The sequence below is a fragment of the Prunus persica genome, chromosome G1, assembly GCF_000346465.2.
Source record: "Prunus persica cultivar Lovell chromosome G1, Prunus_persica_NCBIv2, whole genome shotgun sequence".
NCBI classification, from domain to species: Eukaryota; Viridiplantae; Streptophyta; class Magnoliopsida; order Rosales; family Rosaceae; genus Prunus; species Prunus persica.
This window is the reverse complement of record NC_034009.1, coordinates 5,395,617-5,420,450: the sequence shown is the minus strand read 5'-3', so window position 1 is coordinate 5,420,450 and position 24,834 is coordinate 5,395,617. Positions and strand designations below refer to the sequence as shown.

General features: G+C 35.4%; 3 protein-coding genes across 7 annotated transcripts; 2 read left to right on the top strand and 1 right to left on the bottom strand.

Moving 5' to 3' along the window:
- Window positions 1,347-4,106, top strand: LOC18788802. Its single transcript, XM_007223772.2, has 2 exons — window positions 1,347-1,751; window positions 3,766-4,106. Exon 1 carries the CDS (start codon window positions 1,473-1,475, stop codon window positions 1,740-1,742), a length of 270 nt encoding a protein of 89 aa, XP_007223834.1. The 5' UTR covers window positions 1,347-1,472; the 3' UTR covers window positions 1,743-1,751; window positions 3,766-4,106.
- LOC18792243 (pathogenesis-related homeodomain protein) lies at window positions 6,199-12,461 on the top strand. Of its 2 annotated transcripts, XM_007224461.2 has the most exons (11): window positions 6,202-6,599; window positions 7,328-7,876; window positions 8,180-8,345; window positions 8,788-8,911; window positions 9,015-9,127; window positions 9,234-9,506; window positions 10,151-10,381; window positions 10,511-10,600; window positions 10,907-10,957; window positions 11,122-11,373; window positions 12,040-12,461. In XM_007224461.2, the coding sequence occupies exons 2-11, from the start codon at window positions 7,350-7,352 to the stop codon at window positions 12,307-12,309; spliced, it is 2,097 nt and encodes a 698-aa protein (XP_007224523.1). In that variant the 5' UTR covers window positions 6,202-6,599; window positions 7,328-7,349; the 3' UTR covers window positions 12,310-12,461. The 2 variants fall into 2 exon arrangements, with proteins under 2 accessions (XP_020410181.1, XP_007224523.1); XM_020554592.1 differs by lacking the exon at window positions 11,122-11,373 and having other exon boundaries at window positions 6,199-6,599.
- On the bottom strand, window positions 13,358-24,819 carry LOC18790932. 4 transcript variants are annotated; one of them, XM_020567126.1, is made up of 8 exons: window positions 24,388-24,819; window positions 18,797-18,936; window positions 17,208-18,676; window positions 16,672-16,732; window positions 16,468-16,574; window positions 15,140-15,230; window positions 14,355-14,402; window positions 13,358-13,789 (listed from the first exon to the last, which is right to left on the bottom strand). In XM_020567126.1, exons 3-8 carry the CDS (start codon window positions 18,674-18,676, stop codon window positions 13,685-13,687), a joined length of 1,881 nt encoding a protein of 626 aa, XP_020422715.1. In that variant the 5' UTR covers window positions 18,797-18,936; window positions 24,388-24,819; the 3' UTR covers window positions 13,358-13,684. The 4 variants fall into 4 exon arrangements, with proteins under 4 accessions (XP_020422715.1, XP_020422732.1, XP_020422726.1 ...); XM_020567143.1 differs by having other exon boundaries at window positions 18,807-18,936; XM_020567137.1 differs by having other exon boundaries at window positions 24,391-24,819.

The window sequence follows — 24,834 nt, the reverse complement described above, 5'->3', positions numbered from 1 at the left end:
ATTAAATTGGACAAATATTTTGGCCATCGTTTAATATGCCAGAACTTAATAAATTAGATAGCAATTCCTTACAAGTCTCATTGAAAACATTTTTCATTCCTTACGTGTCAATAAATGTTGGTGAAGTTAAAAATTGAAATCATTCATTTTCTTCGAATATTCACTGATGGTAAGTAAACATGGTTTAAGAATTAACTAGGAAGGGTCTAAATAGAAACACCAAAATATCCCCTCCTAATTTAAAAGGAATTTCCAAAGAGTGATTTGGAACATTCTCTTGGACCATAGGTATAGATTTTTTATAAAATGGGTTACAATGCATATTATATTTGATCAAATTACATTATTATTATATTTGAATACAAGTGATAGACTAAACTACAAAGGGGAGAGGGGGTATTATGGAGGTTCGAATGTGAAATCACTGATCTACAAGTCAATGCCCTTTTTCACTGAGCTACATCATGTTAGCAATAATAATAATAAAAAAAATAGGAATCATATATCATGCTTTGATCCTCAATTCCCATCCATCAGGAGTAAAATTGATCAATGGGAGAGGCACTACTATGCTATAAAAGTAGGTGATAAATAATAAACAATTCATTGTGAACTTCTTTTTTATTTTTTATTTTTATAAAAATAACTCACATTTTCCGTATGATATGCATACAGGTGAAAAAACTAATTATGGTAAAACCAATCACCAAATAAATGAGGTTAAAAATAAAAAGATTTTGCAATCGAACACGACTATGTATTTCATATGATCACTCCAATAAAGTCATTTACAAAAATTTTCAAATACATGTATCTCTAAAGAGGAGTTCTTAAAATGTAACAAAAGGGACTAAGCCAATAGGATTATCTATAAAAAATTTGAATGCACACCATATGGATCTTGAGGCAACACAAATCAACTTGTTAAGCTCATCCCACAATGCAGTTTCATCATCCTAATTGTCTAAGTTTCGGAGGCCCGTAAAAATCACCTATACGGAGTCGTTTTATAGCGAGGATCTTATCTAAGGCCCTCAGGTGAAGTCTTATCCTTTAACCGTTGGATCAAACTAATTAATTTGATTAACGGTTAATTAATTTGATTGAATTAAATTAATTTTTTGTATCCAATGATTAAGAGATAAGGCATCATTTAAGGGCCTTAATAATAATAAGGTAGAAAAATAAAAATAAGCAAACAAAAATCACCAAATCAGAAATAGAGTAGAACAACCAACAAAATACAAGGGCCAAAATGCCCAACTTGGTCAAATAATACCAGGCCCAAACCTTCACTCGGCCCAACCCAAACGAAGGTCCGTTATCATACAAAACTCTCTCGGTCTGAGTCTCACCGGCTACGTCTTTCTCTGCCTCCAATTCCTCATTTGCTCGAACACCTCGTTTCCTCCTCTTGCTACTTTGCGTTCTAGGGTTAGGGTTTCCAATTCTCTCTCAGGGTGTCATTACAAATGGCGTTGAGGAGATTCTACAACGAGATCAAGGGGTTGAAGGTGAAGGAATTGCCCAGCTATGTGAAGCCGATGCTGTCCGTCGACTACGCGAAGAAGACGGTGCAGAGAGGCTTGGACAATTACCACGCCAAGTACATCCAGACCAACTCCGTCGATCCTCTCTTCCATGTCTGCTTCGGGGGCATGATCTTTTCCTACCTCGTCGCTCTTCCTGAGGAGCGTCGCCACCTCGAGCACCAGCAGCACGCCAAGGAGCATGGCCATTGATCTCAATTGGTATAGTCAATTCATATATATATTTTTGTTTATTCATATTAGTCGTTTTACTTTCGTGTTTGGTTTTTTTTTTTTTTTTTTTTAATGGATCAAGGATTCAATGATTGAAAATTCAAAAAATGTGTATAGGTGTGTTGAAATGGGTCATTGGATCTTTTGCTGATAATAGATGAAGTTTATTTTCCTTATTTATTTGTGTTTTCAAATGGGTCATTGGAAGATGTTTATTTGACTTGAGGGTTTTGTTTGTAAACATTTCAATGTATGTTTTTGTGGTCCTTGGGTTTGGCTTTTTGATATCTTCTCTGGTGGGAGATTTTTGTTGATTCATGATTGGGTTTTACTTGTTTCTCTGATCTCGGTGTATTGAAGAAGGTGTGATAATTTATAGATTTGAGAGTAGGTGAGCTTTTGCATGTTAGCTTAGTAGGTGATAATGTAGTGAACATATTTTTGTCTATCAATCCTTGATTATTTGTCGTAATAAATGGGTGAGCAATGAAATAGTTTTCCACCATTGTTTGCTTGAAGGTGGAGCTTGATGGCCGGAAGAGAGTAACTCTTGCTTTGTGTACATTATTTTCATTTTTTTGTGGGTTAACATTCTGATATTAATTAATGGAATTGCATATTTGCGTTGGTAAATGGGGAGCAATCATCCCAGAATATTACTTTTGCGCCTATCTTATTTGGCTTCAATGAACTTAATATATTGTTGATTTTAAAAATAAAATTGCATAGGGATTTGAAATCATAATTCTTCAATCTGTAATGAAATAGATAAAAAGGAAATCATATGTTTTGTGTTGGCTGTTTAAGAGTGTGCATGATGCCTTATGTAATCCCATTATGTAGTAGGTTAGATATCATAGTTCTTATACTCCTTAAACACAAATGCGCTCTCTCAAGGTCTTATTGTACTCTGTTAGAGTTGGATTTAGTTTTGCATCTCAAACTGAGGTTTGGTTTAAGTTGAGTCAGAGCGATTAGGCTATGCTATATCCATATGTAAGACTTCAATTTACTCCTGCCTGATTGAGCTTCAGTCCATTTAGCATATAGTTTTAGGATGTATTCTTCTTTCAGCTGCTTTTTCATGTAATTCTCTTCAACTTGGTTATATCTACTGTTACTAAAAAAGCACTTTTTGTCAATCAGTGTGTGTAAAGTACCATTTATACCCTTTTCATCTTTAATAAGTTTGATAATAAATATAAAAATTAAGGCAATATAGTAATTAGCCCTACTTCTCATTGCAATGTACTCCTGTCTGTTCTCATCTTTAATTTTCTCATGTTTAAACTGTAGTGTTTGGGCTCTATCTAATGAAAATGTACATACACTAGTCATTTTCCCGTTGGTTTGTGAAAAAAAAGTTTGGAAATTGATTGAGGAACATACCTACATGACCTAGTGCATATGTCATTCATTTGGTACACAATCTTGTTGAGTTACTTAGGACATTGAATTGGCAACAGTTTTATCTGTTAACGACACTTGTGAAGTTTTTTGTTTTATTTGTTTTATGTTTTTTTTTTCCAAGTTCTTACAATGAGGCCTTCTTGAGGTTCTCTTTTTGTTTGCCCCAAATTTATTGAATTTGATTACAGGATGATATACAATGTCCTCTACTCTTTCTAAAAAAGTGGCCCATCCACTTAGAGAATTTACATATTTAGATATAGAAATGTGAACTTTAAGAATTTTCTCCACCTAATTATGTCTTTAGAAACACTGCAATGACTGCGCCAAATATGTTTGTTGAAACAAGGGTTGCACTGAAAAGATTGAAGTCCATAGTTTACTAAGCTGGAATTGACCTATATGTTGATGACCATATTTGACTAGGCTAGAAAATGCGTCTTTATTTCCATCTATATATATGACTCTGCACGACTGACAATATATCCTTGTTCTTTGTGCTGCTGAAAGCTCCACCTCTTGGTTCCTTTGTTCCTTGCTAGTTTGTCTTTTATTTATCTGGAAATAATATTTTCGCTTCTAAATTTTGCAGGTTAATGAGCGCTTTGGGTGTTGGTTCTCCAATAAAATTTACTTGGCCATCGGGTATCTTGCCTATTACTTTTGTAATTTGACCATTGAATGAGTTGTTAGTAATAAACAATTTCTGTCATTTAATGTATTCTGCTGCTGATTTTGTTATCGAAAAATGATTTGTCTTTGTGCCTTCCCTTACATTAGTATTAATGTGCGTTGGAGGTGAAATCCTTTGCACTCTGTCTAATTTTTGAAGGGTTTATACAAAATGTATTTCACTTGATGCATTCATTGTTCTACTTTGGTCCTGGCATTTTGAGGCTGGGAAGTTGGCACAAGGCAATCATTTTCGTTTCACTTGATGCGTTCATTGCTCTGCTTGAAGATTGCATTTCTGACCACATGATGTGGTAGTTGATGTGTATTTGTTGAAGCAGTTATTGTTATGATTAAATTGTAATGACACCCATCAATTAATCACACCCACCAGTTAATCACACCCATCAATTTTGTGGTCAGACATTGTGGTTTTGTAGCATATCATGCCCATCAATTGCTAAACCCTCTGAGTTATGCACCAGTTCTCTTGCCAATATAATCAAGAGTATCCCGGGAAACAGAGGGAAAGATGAATTTGTGTGTCGAAAATCATCCCTGGCAAATTGAGCACATTCCTACGCAAACATCAAACATTTAAATAAAATCTACAATCCAACCTCCCCAGTCTACCTCATAATCTTTGTATAAGATTCATCACTAATGGAAACTTCCTGTTGGGGTTGGGGATGCTAAATGTTTGAAGTCTATTGCCAATAACGATCAACAAACAAAGGTAGTAGGAAGTTTTCTACCATCAACTGCCCACGCGTAGGCGGTTGAAATTTAATTGTTGAGGCATCCGCCCACACTTAGTTTTGTTTTGTCAAATTTATACATCCAATTGGGCCAAAGATAATTATCTTAGCTCCTGCTTTGTCTTATAGCCTACTAAATAGCAAAAAATGGTTTCAGGAATTAACTCACAATCTGCCACTCTCATATTGACAAAATTCTTGTCCCCATAGCGACTAACCGTAGCATATCTCAAAGTATTACATTCCTTGACCCAACAACATGAGCAAAACAATAAAAGGTATAATTAGACAATTTAGTATGTTTGTATTGTTAGACTGGCAATCTATACCACATACTCAAGAGGTATAGTTTAAAGAGTTCGGTCTCCTCAAATATAACAAAACAATAAGACTTCCTTTGGATAGATGAATTCCAAGTCCATGGATTTAGATGCGATTATAAAGTAAAACTGTTTGTTTAGACTATTACAATCCATGTATGCCAACAAATTTAGACAAGAAAGAAAGGAAGAAAACACATGGATTCCAAATGATTCCTTAGATTGCATAGTCATTTTAAAAATTAAACATCTACTTATTTCAAATACATTCAATCTAATATAGTTTTTGTTTTTATAGCAAATTTAGCATCGTTGTCAAATCCAAATCCTTTCTTTATAATCCTTCCATTCAAATAGAACCTATGAATTTACATAATATGTTGTACTATTGGATATATAACTTTTTCTTATGGGACCAAGAAGAATAAGTTACACTACAAAAAAATGAAAAGACACAAATACCCTCAAATGAGGCCATGTTGAATATGTTGGTGCGTTTACCACCCACCCCCCACCAAAAAAATCTCGCATTATGTACTTGCCTAAGAACTGAGACTAATAAGAATGGAAGTCTGAAGCCAAAACGGCTAAGAACCGAGACTTTGCCTAAATTACGCAAGTTCAGAACAGACTCCTCTGTGTACCAATCTAAGTTACGCAATACTTTCTGCTCCAATCCTACTACTTTAGTTTAATTCTATCAAAATTACCAATCATTTGACAGTTGAAGAATTATTGGCTAGCACCACATCGATACCTTTTCAGTCGTTGAATTTGCTCATCTTACAAGTTACAATCGTAATTCCAAAGAGCATAAATTTGTGCTCCAACAAGAGAATATTTTACTATACACTCTTTAATTATTTCAGTTAAAGTCATTCAAATACATGAAGAAAAAAAAAGTGAATCGAGAAAAAAAAATTAATAAAAAAACACAAAGACATGAAAGAAAATTTTATTTTTGAGAAAGGGCATGAAAGAAAGTCAAGCAACAAACCATAACATTGCTCCAAGAATTTTTATTTTTATTTTTTTTATTTTTTAGTGTAGCGAGAAAGTAAATTTAGGTTTTACCCATAAAAAAACTTTCACTTTTGAAAAAAGTCAAAGCTTTTTAAAAAAAGACAGAATAACCTCTCAACTTTCAAACCAAAGACATGCAAATGTAAAGGATTTCTTAGGAAATCAAAAAATAAATAAGGGCAATTTTGTCCATTTTTACTTGTTTTAAAAATTTTCTCTCTCTTTTGGGCTTTTCCAAAGTCTCCCTAGCGAGAAAAGGGATGCCTAAATCATAACAGATTTGTATCCTCTTTGTACAAGAATTCATCGATTCGAAAACAGAAACTTATTAGACACATATGATTGATTGATCATTCCCAAAATGAAGAAGACTATAAATAGACAGGACTTTTAGAGAGAGAGAGAGAGCGTTGGGTGGCGCTTCGGGGAGGAGAGCAGAACTGCCCAGAGCACCATTGGGGAAAACCCCAAGAACCCAAATTTTTTAAAAATTTGAAGTTCTTGGAGCAATTAATCCAAAACCCATCAATAACTCGACAATTCCAATACTTCTTTACTTGTATATATGAATGTATACGTGGTGTATATATATATATGTATGTTTTGTAGCAGCTTCAAAGCCCAGCAGTTCATAGATCTCTATTCTTTTTCAGGTGAGCTTCCCATGATGCCTTTACCTCTCAATTTGCTTACTTGACTGAAATTGGTTTGAAGCTTGAATCTTTTGCGCTCTGTTCCAGTTTTTGTTATGTTGTGATCTGAGCTTTCAAAATCAAATCCTCCAATTGGGAGGCACAAGATCACTGTTCTTGTGAGTTTGCATTGAGCTTCTGCTTCTAACAAAAGAAGTCTCCTTACAATGACTTGTCTCTTTTGAGATGACATTATGTTTCATTGCTTTGTTTAGTAATCTGTTATGATATATCTACGCACATTACTCACACTTGTGACAATTCCATATCAGCTGAGGAAAGAAGGTGCCCTCTTTGCAGGAAAGACGATTGAATTTGACTTCATCTTTTTCTTGGCTAATTTGCACTGTTTTTTCTTTCTTGAAGCTGTTCTTTTGTATTCAGTAATTAACTTCACTTGGCCAAGAGGGCCCCTTATTCATCTAGTTCTCATAAATTCTTTCCAGAATTTCAATGCAGAGACAAACTTTATTAAAAATGTTTGAAGTAGGGGATGCCAGCAATTAAAACATGTAAACTCTGCAAAACTAAATTAACCTGATAACTCTTGAGAGTTTTCTATCGTATTATATGTCAATTTTGTGCTGTAAAACTTTTCTCTGCTCTATCATGTCATTGTTTCTGGTCCTTTTTTTTTCTTTTCTATCTTTAAAAGTTAATACTAATCCATTTTGTGTTTGGATTTTCAGTATTGATACATTGGTTAGCAGAATGCATGGTCTTGGAAAAAAGTCATCCCTCAAGGAGTCAGGAAAACCTCGTTATTCCAATTCTGTGGCAAAGCTAATTTCATCACCAAAATTTAGAAAAGGTGGCAAAGTTTCCCATGTTAAAAAAATAAAGCCAAAGTCCAAAACTATTATTGCTTCATGCTTGTCGAAGAAGAGAGGTGCTGACTCTACAAGAAAGGGGTCTAGGAATAATGGTACTGATAAAAAGTTGATGAGTAGAAAAGGAGTTCATAAGGTACATGATACAAATTCTTCCAAAAAGCTGTCTTCTGTGAAACTTCAGGATGAGAAGTTCTCATTCAAGGACTCTGACAAGAAAGGGGAAAATGCTGATGGGGAAGTCAAACTTAGAATAAAAAGGAGAAGAAAGAAGAAATTACAAAAGGATAAGGTGGAGTTAGATGAAACTTCTCGCTTGCAGAGGAGGACAAGATACCTGCTGATTAAAATAAAGCTGGAGCAGAACCTAATTGATGCTTATTCTGGTGAAGGTTGGAAGGGTCAGAGGTATGATAAAATTAAGTTAATTATCAATGTTTAAGCTAGACTTAGAAAGAGAGGATTGAAATTTTGAAGATTTGATAAAGTAACCATTTGAACCATGCATGCTCTGGTTTCTCAACAATAAGTATTTATGTTAAGAGGAATGTAATAAAGATACGACTGGATAGTGTTGGAAGTTAATTCTTTGATATTATTTGATTGAATTTAAAATTTCTATCATTTTATTAGATTGTGTGTTTATAGAGCTTTTTTCTTCAGCAAATAGCTCAATGTTGTAATTCTTTTAATTTTTTATTTCTATCACAGCCGAGAAAAGATTAAGCCAGAAAAGGAACTACAAAGAGCTAAGAAACAGATATTGAAATGTAAGCTTGGAATCCGTGATGCTATTCATCAACTGTATTCTCTGAGTTCGGTGGGTAGCATGGCAGATTCTGTTATCGCTGCAGATGGATCTGTTTATCATGAACATGTAAGTATATGTCATTACTATCCTTTTGGTTTCTCTCACTCTCTGACTCTCTCTCTCTCTCTCTCTCTCTCTCTCTCTCTCTCTCTCTCTCAAGAATCTAATTTATTGTAAAAAGAAAATAAAGCAACGCACATTCTGTTTGTGTGGATGTGTGCTGAAAGGGGCCATTTGGAATAACCAGTTGTGCTAGAAACTTTTGCAAAAGCATGCAATAGATTGAGAATTAAAGAATGAGCGATCCTTGCGGTCTTGGCTAAGGTCTTGCTTTTCAGACAGCTCCAAAGCCTAGGATACTAATGAAATGGTTTTGGGTTTGCAAGAATGGTTCTGTGGTTTTAGGCTAGCAAGAATGGTTTTGCCTTTGATATAATACCTTGTATGAGGTGTTGCCACATTGTCTTGGTTGCATGCTTATTTATATGCTAGTTTTTGTTATTGTTAGATATTCTGTGCGAAGTGCAAGTTGAATGAAGCGTTCCCCGATAATGATATTATACTGTGTGATGGGACATGCAATTCTGCATTCCACCAAAAATGTCTGGATCCTCCCTTGGATACTGAAAATAGTAAGTTTCTCACCTTTTCTGAATTTGTTTTGGACCTTTTGGTGACATACCAATTAGATTTTGTTAGCAAACAGTTAGTTTAAGTTTAATTGATTATCTACAGTTCCTCGGGGAGATCAAGGCTGGTTTTGCAAATTTTGCGAGTGTAAAATGGAAATACTAGAAGTAGTCAATGCTCATCTTGGGACCTGCTTTTCCAATGACTGTGGTTGGCAGGTTAGTCATTACCAGAATCATCTAGAAATGCCAACTTTTTCCCCACTTTTTACTTTTGATTTCCGAATTTAGTAATTCAAGTAATTACTGGCTCTCCATGGGATAGGATGTCTTCAAGGAAGAGGCCGCTTTCCCTGATGGTGAGAATTCGTTATTAAACCCAGATGAAGAATGGCCTTCAGATGATTCTGAAGATGATGATTATAATCCAGAAAGGAACGAGAACAGCTGCAGCTTCAGCATGGGAGGCACCGATGACAATGCGTCAGATGATGAATTGTCAACTGATGTCAGTGTAGGTTCTGATGAGTCTACTGATGGGGAAGTTGTTTCTGGCCGCAGACAGAGAAGACGTGTTGATTATAAGAAGTTATATGATGTGAGTACGCAGCCCAAATTTTTTGAGCTTTTTTTTTAACTTGTTCCCTGAAAAATAGAATAGAGATGAATTATTGGTGGGACTTTGAGAAAATTAAATGTGTGCATTTTAGTCATCTTGTGGTTACATGAGGAAACTTCATGTAGGCAGAGAGAGACATATAGAATACTCTAGATAGCAATGTCTTCCTCAAGTACAAACAGAAAGGAAACTTGACTCTTGAACTTTACCCTGCTACCACTAATAATAGGACTCCAAATTGACAACATAAAGCTACAGAAGAATCTTGAGTCTTTTTGAAAAGTTCCTACAGACGAATTTCAATTGGATGCCGCATTTGGGTCTGACAGAAGGAGAATGCTAAGTTTCCAGAAAATGAAATTACTTAGAAACCAATAATTTGACCCCACAGTTGTTTGCTTGCAGTCATCTTGGCATATAAAACAGTCTGTTTAGATATATTGTCAACCTATGAAATGCTTGTATCATAATGTAATCAATATAGATCTCTTTGGGGTTTATTATAAATTTCTATTTCATGCAAAATTATGGGGTACAGTTCCCCATTTTGTTGTTACATCACCAGTTTTTTGAGGTAAAGGTCAGATATTCACAGTATAATACATATTTCTTTCCCCTACAAGGAAATGTTTGGAAAAGATGGTCCTTTGCATGAACAAATTAGTGATGATGAAGACTGGGGTCCTGTTAAAAGAAAGCGGAGAGAAAAGGAATCTGATGCAGCCAGCACCCTTATGACTCTCTATGAAAGCGAGAGAATTCCAGATGTCACCCCTACAGAAGTGAAAAATAAACATCCTCCAGATACTCAAGTTAGAAGGGCATGTTTCCGAATACCTCGCAAGGCAGTAGAGGTATTAGAACATGACTCTCCCTTCTCTCTGTCTGTCTCCTTATGCTTTCAGGCAGAGGTATTTATAAATCTGAAGGCAGTACTTGATATTTTCTTGACTAAAATTCTGTGCCGCAATTTCCTATTCCAGAAGCTGCGCCAAGCGTTTTCTGAGAATGAACTTCCTTCTAGAGATGTGAAAGAGAATCTTTCAAAAGAGTTGGGACTAGATCCTGAGAAGGTAATGGCGATTGATGAACCCTAGTTTGTTGCTCTATAAGTCTTACTGCGTGCCATATTGGATCGAGGAAAAATTATTTTAAAAGTTACTGATATGTTTTTCATCCAGTCAAATACATTTGCCTTTCTGGATTTTACTTTATTGGAAGTTTTGGTTCAAGTCTCAGAGAATCTAAATGCGTAGGCGTGAGTTTTGTGGTATCTGATCTGTGAAGTCAGTGTCACTGGGATATTAATACAGGATTGAAGCTTATGCTTTTCTTACATTTTCCATTGTTTTTAATCCTTTTTAAGTTGCAATTTCCAGGTTAGTAAATGGTTTAAGAACGCACGTTACTTAGCCCTCAAAACCAGAAAGGTGAGCTAGTAGTCTCTGTATATTTTTTTATATCTATCACTGTGTTTTTTCTTTTTTCGTTTATCTGTTTTAGCCTCTTTGAGTTTTCACTGCTAAATAAAAATCAACGGTATATTGTTGGAAATATTTTCAACAAAGAGTATGATGGATCTTTTGCGCAACAGGAAGAGAGTGCTACAAACCTTCACACTGTTACTACTGGAATCTCCAAGGAATCCACAAATGAAAATGTGACTGAAAAAGCTGCTGATCTCATGGCATCAGATTCAGATGATTTCTTAGCTGAAACTGTGGTCCATTCTCCAAGAAATGTTAAGAAATCCTTCCGGAGAAAGCACCCAAAATCATTAAGCAGCCCTTTGAGGAAAAATCAACAGAAAGGATCTTCATGTGGGTCACCTGCAAAGAGAAACAAGGTCTTGGCCTATCATAATAGATAAAAATTAGGAAATTTCTGATTATTCCAGGGTCATTGGTATTATGGTTATTTTAAGGGTTACTGTGTTTTGGCCGTCATTGTGGCCACGTGTTTATCAGTAAAATAGTAAAGTAGTTATTTTGCTTGTGAGACTTGAGCTTTGCTTAGTTTCTTAATTTTGGATCTTTTCCTTCAGAATAAGAGTTTTGAGTTTTTGTAAATTTGCGACCTCCCTTTTTTATCCAAAAATCGTTTTTAAGTGTCCTACAGATAGTCACAACCTACTGATAGAAATCAACTGCCCTTCAACAGACTTGTGATCTCAATCAGTCCACATTTCTTACTCTCATCAACTTTGTTTTGTGTGGAAGAATTCTGGTGTATCATGGAGTTCTTCAGGAACAACCACTTTGTCATCCTCAACCATTTCACATGCCTTAAATCTTCTTTTAAACAGTTGCGACTTACCTTTATTTTTGTCGGTGTGTTAGTAAGGGTATAGAAAATTGTGCGCCTACCTCAACTTATTTTTGTTGAACTTTTGTGACAGATGAGAGAATTGTATGATTTTTTTAGATAGATAGTATATTTACCCCTAATTATGTACGTTGGATAACTTGAATAATAATAAAGTTGACTCATGTGTTGGTTTGCTTTCATATAGGATGGAATGGAGTTGAGTGATAATGTGAGCTTGAAGAAGCTTTTGAAAGCAAGAACAAAGGAGAAGAAGGCCAACCTTATTGCTGAAGGTGGATGTCGAGTTGCAGAACTGGAAATGGAGAGACTATGTAAAGCCAAAGGTAGGCTAGAAAATATGAGACAGAAATTACTGAAATTTCAAAATGCCAAGGCAAAGAAGTCAAATAAATCTCTCTTGCATGAACAGTCTGTGATTTATGTTCCAATAGCAGAACTAAAGGACAAAGTTTGATATTCTGAAATGTTGTGAATTTTCATATAGCATTTTTGTCATCTCAGTCATTGGGTGTTTCTTAATTCCAAATGCCTCGCACTAACTTAAAATTTAACGTGTGGTGTATCAATTTTTTCTTGTTGTACAAGAATATACTCTCTCTCTCTCTCTCTCTCTCTCTCTCTCTCTCTCTCTCTCACAAGTTATCTTTCAGAAGTGAAAATAGTTTTGAGACTTGGGCTCCGAATTAACTTCAAGTTGAACATCCTATTGTATTTGGTTTATTTTTCCCATTTTGTCCTAGTAGTTTCACTCTTTTTTTTCATTTCAATTTTGATAAATCCAGCCCTATAGTTTGATTTGGTTTGCAATCAAGTTCAAATTATTAATTTCGTTGAATAGAGAAAACTCGACGTCGCAATACGCAACCACCTCACGGAGGCAACTTTTGTTTCCAAAACAGTTACAACACCAATATCTTACCAAATAACTTGTTAGCAATAACTATCAGCATCAGTTCCAAACTTTTATTTTTATTTTTAGCAGAGCGATAGTCTAAACTACAACTCACGCACCTACCAAAGGTGCCATGAAGGTTTGAATCTGAAACGAGTAGTCTGCAAGTCATGGCCTTCTTTTCATAGGGCTAGACCCGTTGACATTTTTTTTTTTTTAATACAGAAATTTGGGACAGAGACTAAGGTTTAGACTTTTAGAGTTGAACAATGCAATTGCATTTATCTTTTTCCATGAAATTTTAGTGGAGGCGATACTTTTCTCAACCTCAGAATGGAACCATTTTAAGTTTCATCTGGATATCACACTACACTGGAAACAATGCCTGAAATTCTGTTTTGTGGAAAATGCCTTCATCCTCGAATAAACTAGACCAGGAAATCTTACTCTGTTGTTTCACTCTGAAATCCACCAATCAACACCACCTTCAACTTATGATGAAATCCACCAAGACTTGTCACAAAAGCTTATAGGTAGTGTTAATCAGAGAACGAAACTTTAATGGAATAAAATCAAGGAAACATTTATAGTTACTATAAGCTTTCCCAAGAGAGCTGAAAATCCTAGGTCGTATATTTTTCATTATGAAAATCATGAACAATATGATATTCACAATTTAGTTTTGTAGTTCTTCGTCCATCCATTCCACATTTCAGTTCACCCATTAAAAGACGAAAATCAAACAACACTGCGAAGGAGGTTAAAAACTTAAAAGAGAGGCGCGCAAGACAGTAGCTCATAAACATATACTTGCCTATATCATTACACATTCAACTGCGGTGAAAATTTCTAACCCAATTTGTTATATATGAAATAAATGTACAACATGAGTAACAAGCTGGGTTTGTATCGACACTTTTAATGAGTTCTCATCATATCATAGAGTTTGTATACTTTTTGCATCTGTTATGGGGTTTTGTAAATCACCAGTACTCTTGGTGCCATCCAAAGTATGCCGTTTTGCAGATAGCCGGGGCCTCAGCTGCATGTTATACGAAATAATAAGAACCCAAAGACAAACCAGAAGGAAAAAAAACAGTACACAAACTGATGTATTACACTCCAGTTAGCCGTTAGCACATGTTTGAGACAATTTTAAAAGGGAATTTCAAGAACTTAGTAAATTTTAAAAAGGATTTTCAGGAACTGTGTTCTGACAAAAGCACATGAATTTAAAACTATGAAACATTATGTAAGTTTAGATATGCCAGAAATTCACTACAACAGATGTTTCCCCCAATAAGTTTGCAAAGGAATTAGTAATCATCAATTCAATAGTAAAATTTAATGTCCCATCTCAATTCTCTCAATAAATCTATCCATACCTCCCCTAGAAAAAATGAACACATGTAACTTGAACCGTACATTCTTGTATCTGCCAACCGTTAGCTCATTTTTATTTATTTTGGCCCATACCATCTGAGTTTCTCCGTTACCAAAATATTTCAACATACTCAAGAAATATATCAACCTTTTTCTTTTCATTTTCTTTTTCTTTGGGTTATCCTTTAAAATTTCAGTAGTTTCATTGAGTTATTTACACTGACCGTCTCAATATACTTCAGTTGCTTCAGAACTTGATCCGTTCCCAGTTCCTGAGCCAGACACATAAAAGGAGAGTTTGCATTAGAGTTAATAATAGAAATAATATAGAACAGACTATAAAACTATCAACAAAATCTGATAGGCATAAGAAAGACAAAATGATAGTGAAGTGTTTTCTACCAAGCTTTTTCACAATAAAAATATGCTGCCAAAGACTAATCATTGAAGGTGAAGTTGCATCTCTTCACCAGATTCCTCTCATTCAAGTATCTCTTACCCAAAAACTCAACAATGACAACCTCAAAAATCCTAACCAAGTACAGAATCAAAGAAATTCTAAGTTTCTAACCCATGAACTAAAAACAACAACCTTCTCATCATTGTACTTTCATGAAAAAAAATCAAGAGAATTTCGGTGTTTCAGATAATAGAAGTAACGGAGGAACAAGAAAGGTTTTAACATAGGATAAAGTTATAGTAGTTAACTCTTCAACAAACTCAGATATGTTTTTGTGAAACAATTAAGATAACTTTGGTTTGGAGATGATGGCGGTAATGGAGGATACAAATGGTACTGATGGCTTTAAAGATTTAGGCAGTAGAGGCTTGAGTAGGAATACTGTGGTGAAGACCACAGAATCTAGCAGTTGCAATGTGAGCACATTTGAGGACCCTGTCAGTAGAAATTTGCTATACCTTTTCTTCTAAGAGTTTCATGATATGGTCTAAATATCCAAAAATAATCTAAAAAACCGAGACATATGAAGACTGTCAGTGATATGTCCACCTGAGGCGCATTACAATCAGCATGGCTTGGATCCCAAAGGATAGAGCAGAAGCACTCCCAGTCATCAGTTTGGACTTCAAAAAGAGGAGCCCTGCTATATGAGAATTTCCCATAATGTTAAAGATGTATAACATATCAACAAGAAGTAGAAAATCAATCTAGGAGAGCGAAAGAGATATAACACAAATTTTGACCAAAGAGTATAAACCAAGTTCTGAATTTGTAACAAAAACTATTTTTAAGTGAAAAGCACAGCATTTTGGGGGTGGGAAGAAGGTTCGAGTCATTGAGGTTGTAGTGTGTTACCTGTAATTTGGGTTATTTGGAGGGAAAGAAACGGAGAAATCATAAAGTTTCAATCACTCTTCCAAAGTTTCATACTATGACTCATCATTTTCCTTTTGGGTGTTTATGAATCATCAATTTTTGCCACTCAAGCATTTCCTTACCATCATACTATTATAAAATAATTTTGTTTGCCAAGAGACACCCTCATCTCCTAAACATCTCCACGGGTCAATCAGAATTCCATCTGGTCCTAAAACCCGTTCTGTTCCCATCTTCCTTGATCCAAGGAAAAACTTTCATATAATCATCCTTCAATGACCTTCCATCGTTCTCACCACTCTTTATCATTTAACATTATTACAATTTTTAGTTTATCTCTACCTTAACTTTGCAAGTTCTTCGATATTACTTATTTGCTTACAGTAAGTTCTTGTAGCTGTTCTCCCCATCTTTCATGCCCATTATTTATTTTATGTTTGCTGACATCCAGCTCTTCATCCCTGCCACTTGAGCTAAGACTCATGAATCATGCCCATTTTAGAGTAAAAATCACTACATGTTTGACTTAGCATCCCATGCTACTCTTCACTTCCTCATCCATGCCCAATTATTGATCTGTTTGACAAATATTCTATGATTGATCATACCTCTGTTTTTACTCAGACGGCCTATCATTGCCACATCAGAACTCAAATTATATGTACAAGACATGACAACAACAAAAAATCCCCAGAGAAAAAAGAAGGGGGAGAAGTGCAGCTTCAACTTTGAACAATATGCCAGTATCTAAATACTAACATAAGAAAAGATTGCAATTGCACTGGGGACAGTCAAATAACTTTATAATTATCAAATTTGACAAGTCACAAACAACTTTCCTTCATTTATATCAGTGTTTCATGTTCTCCATTAAAGTAATTTTGCCAAATATAATAATACTATACATATTTTTCAGAAAATTTTCCAACCAAACAGTCAAATCATAACCATCACAGGTTCCAATTAAGTGCTAAGTTAACATAAAACCATAGACAAATTACCTGCGCCACTTTCCACAAATAGTTCCATTTGCACTATCTACAACTTCTCGACATTGAAGCCAATTACCTATAGAGCTAACTCTAGAAGGTTTATTGCAGTTCAGCTCCTACAATGAAAAATGGCCATTGCTCAATAGAATTTCCAAATCATCCTTGTCAAATGAAAATGCTGATTACAAATGCTTAGACACATCAAGGACTTACATTCAATCTAACATACTCCGAAGAATCTAATTCCAAAGGTTCGCCAATGCCATCAATATCACTATATCAAACAAAACAATAAAAACTGTAACTTGTAAGCAGCATGCCAAAAGAGAGAAAATAGCGATTCAAAAAAGGGCAGGAGATGATGAAATTGTTTCTTTCCATAACGCACGTGAAAACAGAAGATCCCACACAAATAGCTATGAAGAAGGACAATCAACAAATTGTTCAGGAATACAACCAGCACACAGAAGGAGATCTTTCCTACCTGGCATGCTAAGTGCTTTGAAAACAAGGATAGAAGACAGAATAACTAAGGAAAACTACTTGCGCTACTATAAACCACATAATGGAACAATCAGAAAGTCAAAGTACCAATTCAACTGTAACTTAGAGTGGAAAGGAAGAGTGACAAGGAAAGAAAGCAGCCTATAAATTTAACAAGGTTATCCATCCAATTTGTGAAGGCAGTATGCATTTAACCTGCATAAAAAGTTTCAAAAAGTTAAGAATAAATTATTGAATGAACATACTCATTTATTGGGCCTGACCAGTCAGGAACTTCCGCTTGAAACCCTTTGCCAAACCGAACACTGGTTGCATACGGCTCATTGTCTCTTAACATTAACAGTATAGGATTCACTTGGCCTTTAGATGATGCATTCCTACACATGACACTGGTGATATTCGGTGATTTTCTAGCCACTTTCTCCTTTAAAATTTGCTTCTTTCTCAAACAAGAATGGCAGAACCATTCATCAAAAGGTACTTTCTTTATACGGGGGTGGCAGCATGACATGTGAAATGCCTCTTCACAATTATCACAAATCAGCATTTTCAGAGCAGTTCCTGCACGACTACAAATTTTGCATGACCGATGACAGCTGTCACTGCTACTGGTACCAGTGTCTTCAGCAGAACGACAAATCCTGGTAGCCTGAACATCCCCAAGCAGTCCATGGCTTCTAAGAATTGAGATGCATAGATCCTTTTCAGACAGGTCTCCCACAGCCTCCATGACTATCACACTAGAAGAGGAGCACTCACCATTTTCATCTACTTCAGTCTTCATGGAAGTTGAAGCATGCTCCATATTTGACTTTGATGATGAGCAACTATCATTTACGCTGTTTACCTCTAACACTTTTCGCACATTGTTTTTAAGTGCTTCATCAGAAACTAATTCCTCACCAATAGAACATCCATTAAAAGATTCTGAACTTAAAACATGAGACTCTCTATTGCATAAATGAGCAGACGCTCGAGTGGCTTTAGTTTCATGCTCTATGTGCAAATCAACAAGTTGTTTCTTAGCAGCAATTGAAGGAACGATAAAATCTACAAAAGAACGATAATCACCAGTTCTTGTGTTTTCCCAATCTTCTGAAAATATGGTGACAGAGTTTCCTCCTAATTTCTTCCTTTTATATACGAGATTAGGTGCACTACTTTCAGACATTATTCTGACTGCTGACAGATGCTCCATATTTGACTTTGATGATGAGCAACTATCATTTACGCTGTTTACCTCTAAAACTTTTTGCACATTGTTTTTAGGTGCTTCATCAGAAATTAATTCCTCACCAACAGAACATCCATTAAAAGATTCTGAATTTAAAACATGAGACTCTCTATTGCATAAATGAGGAGACGCTCGAGTGGCTTTAGTTTCATGCTCTATGTGCGAATCAACAAGTTGTTTCTTACCAGTTCTTGTGTTTTCTCGATCTTCTGAAGGAACATTAAAATTTACAAAAGAAAGATAATCACCAGTTCTTGTGTTTCCTCGATCTTCTGAAAATATGGTGACAGAGTTTCCTCGTAATTTCCTCCTTTTATATACGAGATTAGGTGCACTACTTTCAGACATTATACTGACTGCTGACAGCTGGGAAGAACTTCTTGGAAAAAGTAACGAGGGCAAATCATCAGTATTCTTGTTTTCCTTTGAGTTTAGTTGAGCTTTTCTGCAGCTGCAATGAGAGTCGCATTTTGTACACATCTGCCAAGTTTCAGCACCAGGCACCCAATTACATAAGACATCTTGTAACCCATGGTTAGATACACAAAATAGAGCAGCTTCAATTGAACTAGGAAGGGAACTCTGTATTAACATTTTCACCTGAAACAACCTCACTAATATCTGGTGCACGTTCTTATAAAGTCCCAGAGTAATTCACCCTCTTATATGTTTGAAATAGGAGTTTCATATATTACTGAAGAGGCATCCCAAAAGTCTTCTCCATTCTATTGCACCAACCTCTGATTCCAAGAAGAAGAAAAAAAATGTCAGTTTAAACACAGGAATCAAACTCTAGAACTTCATGCACTTCCTTGTAATTTTTAAGACAAGTTTTTCAATGCAAAAGTTTTAATTTCAAAACACCAAGCAAGCGCAAGGAAGAACGTAATCCAAAATGGGGAATAAAGAAATAGAAAAAGTCAGACTATCTTCATCTTCCAATCAAATGGTAACCTAAAAAAGTCATATTTCAGTTCCATAATGAATGCTCTATCCCCTCAAAATAACAAAAAATGACACCATGAAGAACGCAACGGTGGACTCCAATTTATGTTATTAGTCTTCTTGACAAACCATACATGAACTCCACAAACACATCAGCTGTAGCTATCATCGCCCAAGGAATTCCAAAAAGACAGTGTGTGTGTGTGTGTGTGTGTGTGTGTGTGTGTGTGTGTGTGTGTGCATGCGCATCTGTGAGAGAGAGAGAGAGAGAGAGAGAGAGAGGATGAAAAATAGCATCATTTCCTAGCAAACATGCAACAAAGAAATAGCGATTTACAGATTCCTCTGCTTGCTTTCACATACACAACTGATGGACAAGAGTGAGCTGTCCAATTACATTATCTATTGTTAAAACCTTACCCAAAGATGCTGTACAAGCAAAAGAAAATGCCTTAGGTTGGGCAGCATTACTCAAAATTTCTTTCCGCGGAAAGAGCACGGATTGAACACCAAATCGATCCCCTTTAGTATGGTTTATCCTTAAACACCCCCTTTTGGATAAACCACATTTCATCCCCTCACCTCCAATATTACTCCCTAAGAGAAGTTTGAAAAAAATTAAAAACACCCCATAAATAATTAAATAAAATTGTTACGAGGTGCTAATAGAAGTCATATAGAGACGGTGCATCCCATTGAAATTGTAAAGAGAAGAAGACCCAATTTAAAAAAAAAACAAAAGTATTTATACGTCCCCTAGAAATAGAATAGTCCTCTCAATGACTTTCCTTTAACTCCATGACACAGTGCTACTCTTCAAATGCTATATGATATTTCTCTTCACACAAACACTAAGACAAATGAAATGGTACTGCCTACCAAACCTCTCTATTATAATAAACCTGCAATTGAACGTCAATGACACTTTTCAGCATCAGCATGAGAGCACAAAGATATAACATATGTAATCCCATAGCTCCCTGGGCACTGAACAATAAAAATGTAAATGATACATGGTTCATTTTAGCTCTTACACATAGCATCTATTAACACTAACCAGAAGCTTCCCATTTCATCAAGTAATCATCAAAACTCTCTAATGAGCAATATCCAAATAAAAAGTTGGGGGGGATGTGCCTGTCCCAAACTTTTCCACTGAAAAGAATTTTAAATAGGTCTTCGCATCAAATTTCTTCTCCTTTTGAGAGTCCAACTCAATTAGTCATCAAACCCCAATTCTACCACCTTCACCACTATTAAAGTCTTACGAGGAATCCAACACAAAAACCAGCTCTCATTCATTCAGATTCTCTAAAAATACAGGGATCTGAGAGATACCACCTCCATCACACACAACCATTTTTATCAGCTGCCAAATCAAGAAAAGCATTCTTCAAGGGGCAATTAGACACTGCATGCCATTAAAAAAATGCACTTGCCTACCAACTGTTATCTGAAATCCATAATCTTCTACCATGTGATATAATAGTCTTTGTGCTAAAACCACCAAACTCCACTTCAGAATTCTTTTCCAAAAAAGATCTCCACAAGCTCTGCAAGTCCATAGCATAAAAGAAAAGCTTCCAGATTCCATGCCCCCATTCTGCCTCAAGATGCAAGCAGTCAATCAACCCATCAAATTGCTCCAAATTTCAAAACTCCTATAAGAAGAGCTGTAATCCACTGAAATAGTTTCAGTTAATAACCCAAATGAGCCCTGTGCATGACAAAAGACCGAGAACATGCATATGTTCCATACCACCTTGGATGACATAAAAATAATCACCTTGTAGCATGCCATAATATACAAATTTTGTTGAAATTTGTGCTGGGTATATTGATATCAATACAACCAGTATCGGCCTAATCATAGCACCATCTAAAATCATAATAGTTGATGCATCTGGTTAACACAAAGTCAACAATGCAAATTGTAGCTGGAAGAGAATAACTAACATAGAATTAAGGCATGGCATGGGACACCAACTCAAAAAGCACAACTATAAGAAGAAATTTTGGTTGTTTTCGTCAACTTCCCATGTTGTTGATGTCTTGGATTGGAGAAATCCATGATATCTGTTTGCAATATAATGAATATCAGGATAAATTTAACGTGGACCTCCAAGAGGATTTTCCTAGAACTTCTACAGATATTTGATACCCCATCATCTACTGCACTCAGTGCAACATTTTTCTTTTTCTTTTTCAGATGCGTAATCTAATTAAAAATCATAATAATTAGACAAACAAAACATTGAGAAATGCTATTTAATAAAAATGCAGTCTGCTACAAACACCAAATTCAAGGTGAGTGAATTATTATGTAATGCAACACGTAACTTCAAAAATTCAACTGGCACCTGTAAACATAATGCAGTAAAACTTCGTACAACTCTACATATTTCCCTCATTTATTTCCTGCACATATTTAGATGAACATTTTTTCTATTCCAAAACTTGGAAACCTAATAAAATTGAAAATTAAGATTGTTTATATTTAAGGAATGCCGCTTACAAGGAAACTATTTGCATGATACCAAAAAATAAAAGGTTCTTGCACATATAGAATCTATTAACTAGTACCATCCCGTTTAGATCAAATATTTGATCATCAGAATCCTATAATGAATGACGCTCCCTGTCCCAAAATTTTCTAGTGAAAAGAGTCCGGATGCAAACACAAAAGAGCACTAACAAAAGTCTTCGCGCCCCATTAAAACTCCACCTCACCCACCATCCCCCAGTCCACCAACCTTTCCTCCAATTAAAGTCTTAAAAGAAATCCTTCACCAAACCCAGTTCCTACTCATTCAAATTTTCTTGGACGTTCAAACATATGATTTCAATAGGTACACCTTCATCATACACCAAACCATTCTCATCAGCTGCAAAATAAAACAAGGGGTACTTCCACACCACGTATGATGCATAAAATGCACTTGCCTACCAACTGTTATCTGAAATCTGTAATCTGCTACCACTTGATATAACAACCTTTGTCCTCCAAGCACCGAACCGAACTCCTCATCAGAATTCTTTTCCAAATCATATCTCCACAAGCTCTCCAAGTCCTCAGCATAAAAGCCACTGAACTTCCAGTTTTCCAAGCCCCTGTTCTTCCTCAGGAGGCAACCAGGACTTCAACCCATCAAATTATCCCAAACTTTCAAACCCCTAGAAAAAGAGAAGTGATGCACTGCAATGATTTAGCTATTAATCATAACAAGCCCTATGGATACTGGAAAGACCCATAACTTACAATATGTAAGCACAAGGACAACATAAAGTACTCACTTCGTAGCATGCCATATCCAAGATGATACATCAAAATTTGTCCAAATTGACACCAGGTATATATTAATAATAAATTGTTACGTCAACACAGCAACCAGTATCAGCACCATCTTATTGCCATCTACAATCAACATATTTGACACACCTAAGTTTCTCCTTAAGACTAAAAGAAATAATAAATTTGACTGTGCAAAATGTAACCAGAAGAGAATACCTAAAACAGAATAAGGTTGTGGGCATGCGCCACCAACTCATAAAGCATAACCGTATGTAAAACTTTTGGTTCTTTTTGTCAACATAACATATTATCTATGCCTTGGACAAATATGTGGAGTCTATTTGCCTACAACTTCTCCATATAGTCAATAACCCATCATCTACTGCAGTGAATGCAGAATTTTCTCTTTTTTTTCTACCAGATGCACAATAAATTGAAAAAAGAGCATATTAATTGATATAGGATATGGGTGAACTGTAGATTTAGGTAGATTAGCGGAAGCGAAAACAATAAAAACAGAAAATTAAATGAATAAAGATAGGTATGGAATCACTCCAGGGGCTTCACACTAGGGGTTTGGCTTCAAACCAGAATTCCAATCTCTGGAAAATAAACTTTACTCAATAACTCAACTCTGAATTCCAAAGAACTACATGGGGGGTATTTATAGCAAACTAAAACCTAGAGACAATAGGATAAAAATCCCTTGATAAAACTGAAATCCTAACCCAAATAAATTAGGAAACTAGAAATCTGGAAAAACTAGAAATCCTACTGAGATCTGGAAAACCAAAAATCGTACTGAAATGTGAAAAACTAGAGAACCTAGGAAACTAACAAAGAAGGAAAGCTGCTCTAAAATTTCAACCCAACCATAATGATAATGTTGGATTGGCTGATCGTTTCCTCCTTTGTTGATAAACCTTAAGAGGTTTGTTATGGATGTCCGCATCATTAATTAGACAGATTTGACACTTATTTACTCAGAAATGCTATATGGACTAAAACTTAGTATATCTATTTCACAAATTGCAAGGAGGCATGCTACCAAGACCAAATTCAAGGTGGGTTGGGTAGTGTGTAATGCAATACACAACTTTAAATTCAACACATCTCTTATGCAATATCGTAGAACGCCACATGTTTCCTTCACTAGTTTCCTGCACGTGCTTAGACGCATGTCTTTATTTTCTCGTAGTGCTTGAAAATTTAATAACATTGAAAAATACAGATTCTTTGCATTCAAGTATTACTACTTAAAAGGAAACTGTTTATACGACACCAATAGGGAATCTAGATACACACATGCAATTACAATTTTACTGAATTTTGGAGCTTCTATAAAGTAAAAACATGCACGAAATAGCTATATATATCAAACAGAATATAGAAGGAAAAACAGCATTACAGTGACTCTAACCAAATCTTAAAAATGTTTGGAGAACATAAACTTGCCAAATTCTCTACTTTTCCAATGCTTTCTTCATAGACACCGTGATAGATGGGAAATAAATACATAGACCACATAAAACTCAATCACTCAAACTGTTCCACACACACCTACTGAAATCTGCTTCTGATAATAAGTGAGATTCAACAACAATTTCAGGCACCAGAAACAAAGGTTACAGATTTCTCTTTTCCTTTGTTCTTATATCAAAACTAAACCAACTTAGTGTTAATTCCATCTAATAACTGATGGGCAGAGACATACAAATGGACCCAATTTCGTCAACCACAAAGGGAAAAGCGAGCCCAGATCCGTATCTCAAATGGGGTTTATAATAAACCGTTTATCTCAATTCCAACAATAAATGGCATGAATGATTGCAATTAATCGACCAAATTCATAGGGCAAAACTATGACATGCAACAAAGAGTAAAGCATATCAAACTAAACTAAGAAAACGAAGAACAAGAAAAACAAGAAAAAAAGAAATTGGCACAACATTACCACGGATGTCCAAAGGCCCAACACAGAGAAGAAGAGGAATCTTTTCGTTTCTTGAACGCTTTCAACTAGAAATGAGAATGTTGCAGAGGAGCATTTGGCTGTTCTGTTCTGTTGACAGACAGAGAAGAAGAACAAGGGTTTACGGAAACAAACGAAGACGGTGGGAGATGGGTTTTATGGCCTTTACACTTTGGCTTTGGGTTTCTTCTTTGGTATGGTTCAAAAACCAAACTAATTTGATTAACCAATTTAACCCAATCAATTTAAATTTATTTATTCTTTTTTTTTTTTTCTCAATTTGTATCTAAATTGAAATTAAACTATTATAAATACCTTTGGGCCGAGTCACCCTAATACTATTTCCCAGCCTGAAAAAGAGAATTGGTTGTAGACGTATAAGAACATAATAATTTAATTCTACAATGAGGCTAAACTTAATCAAATGAC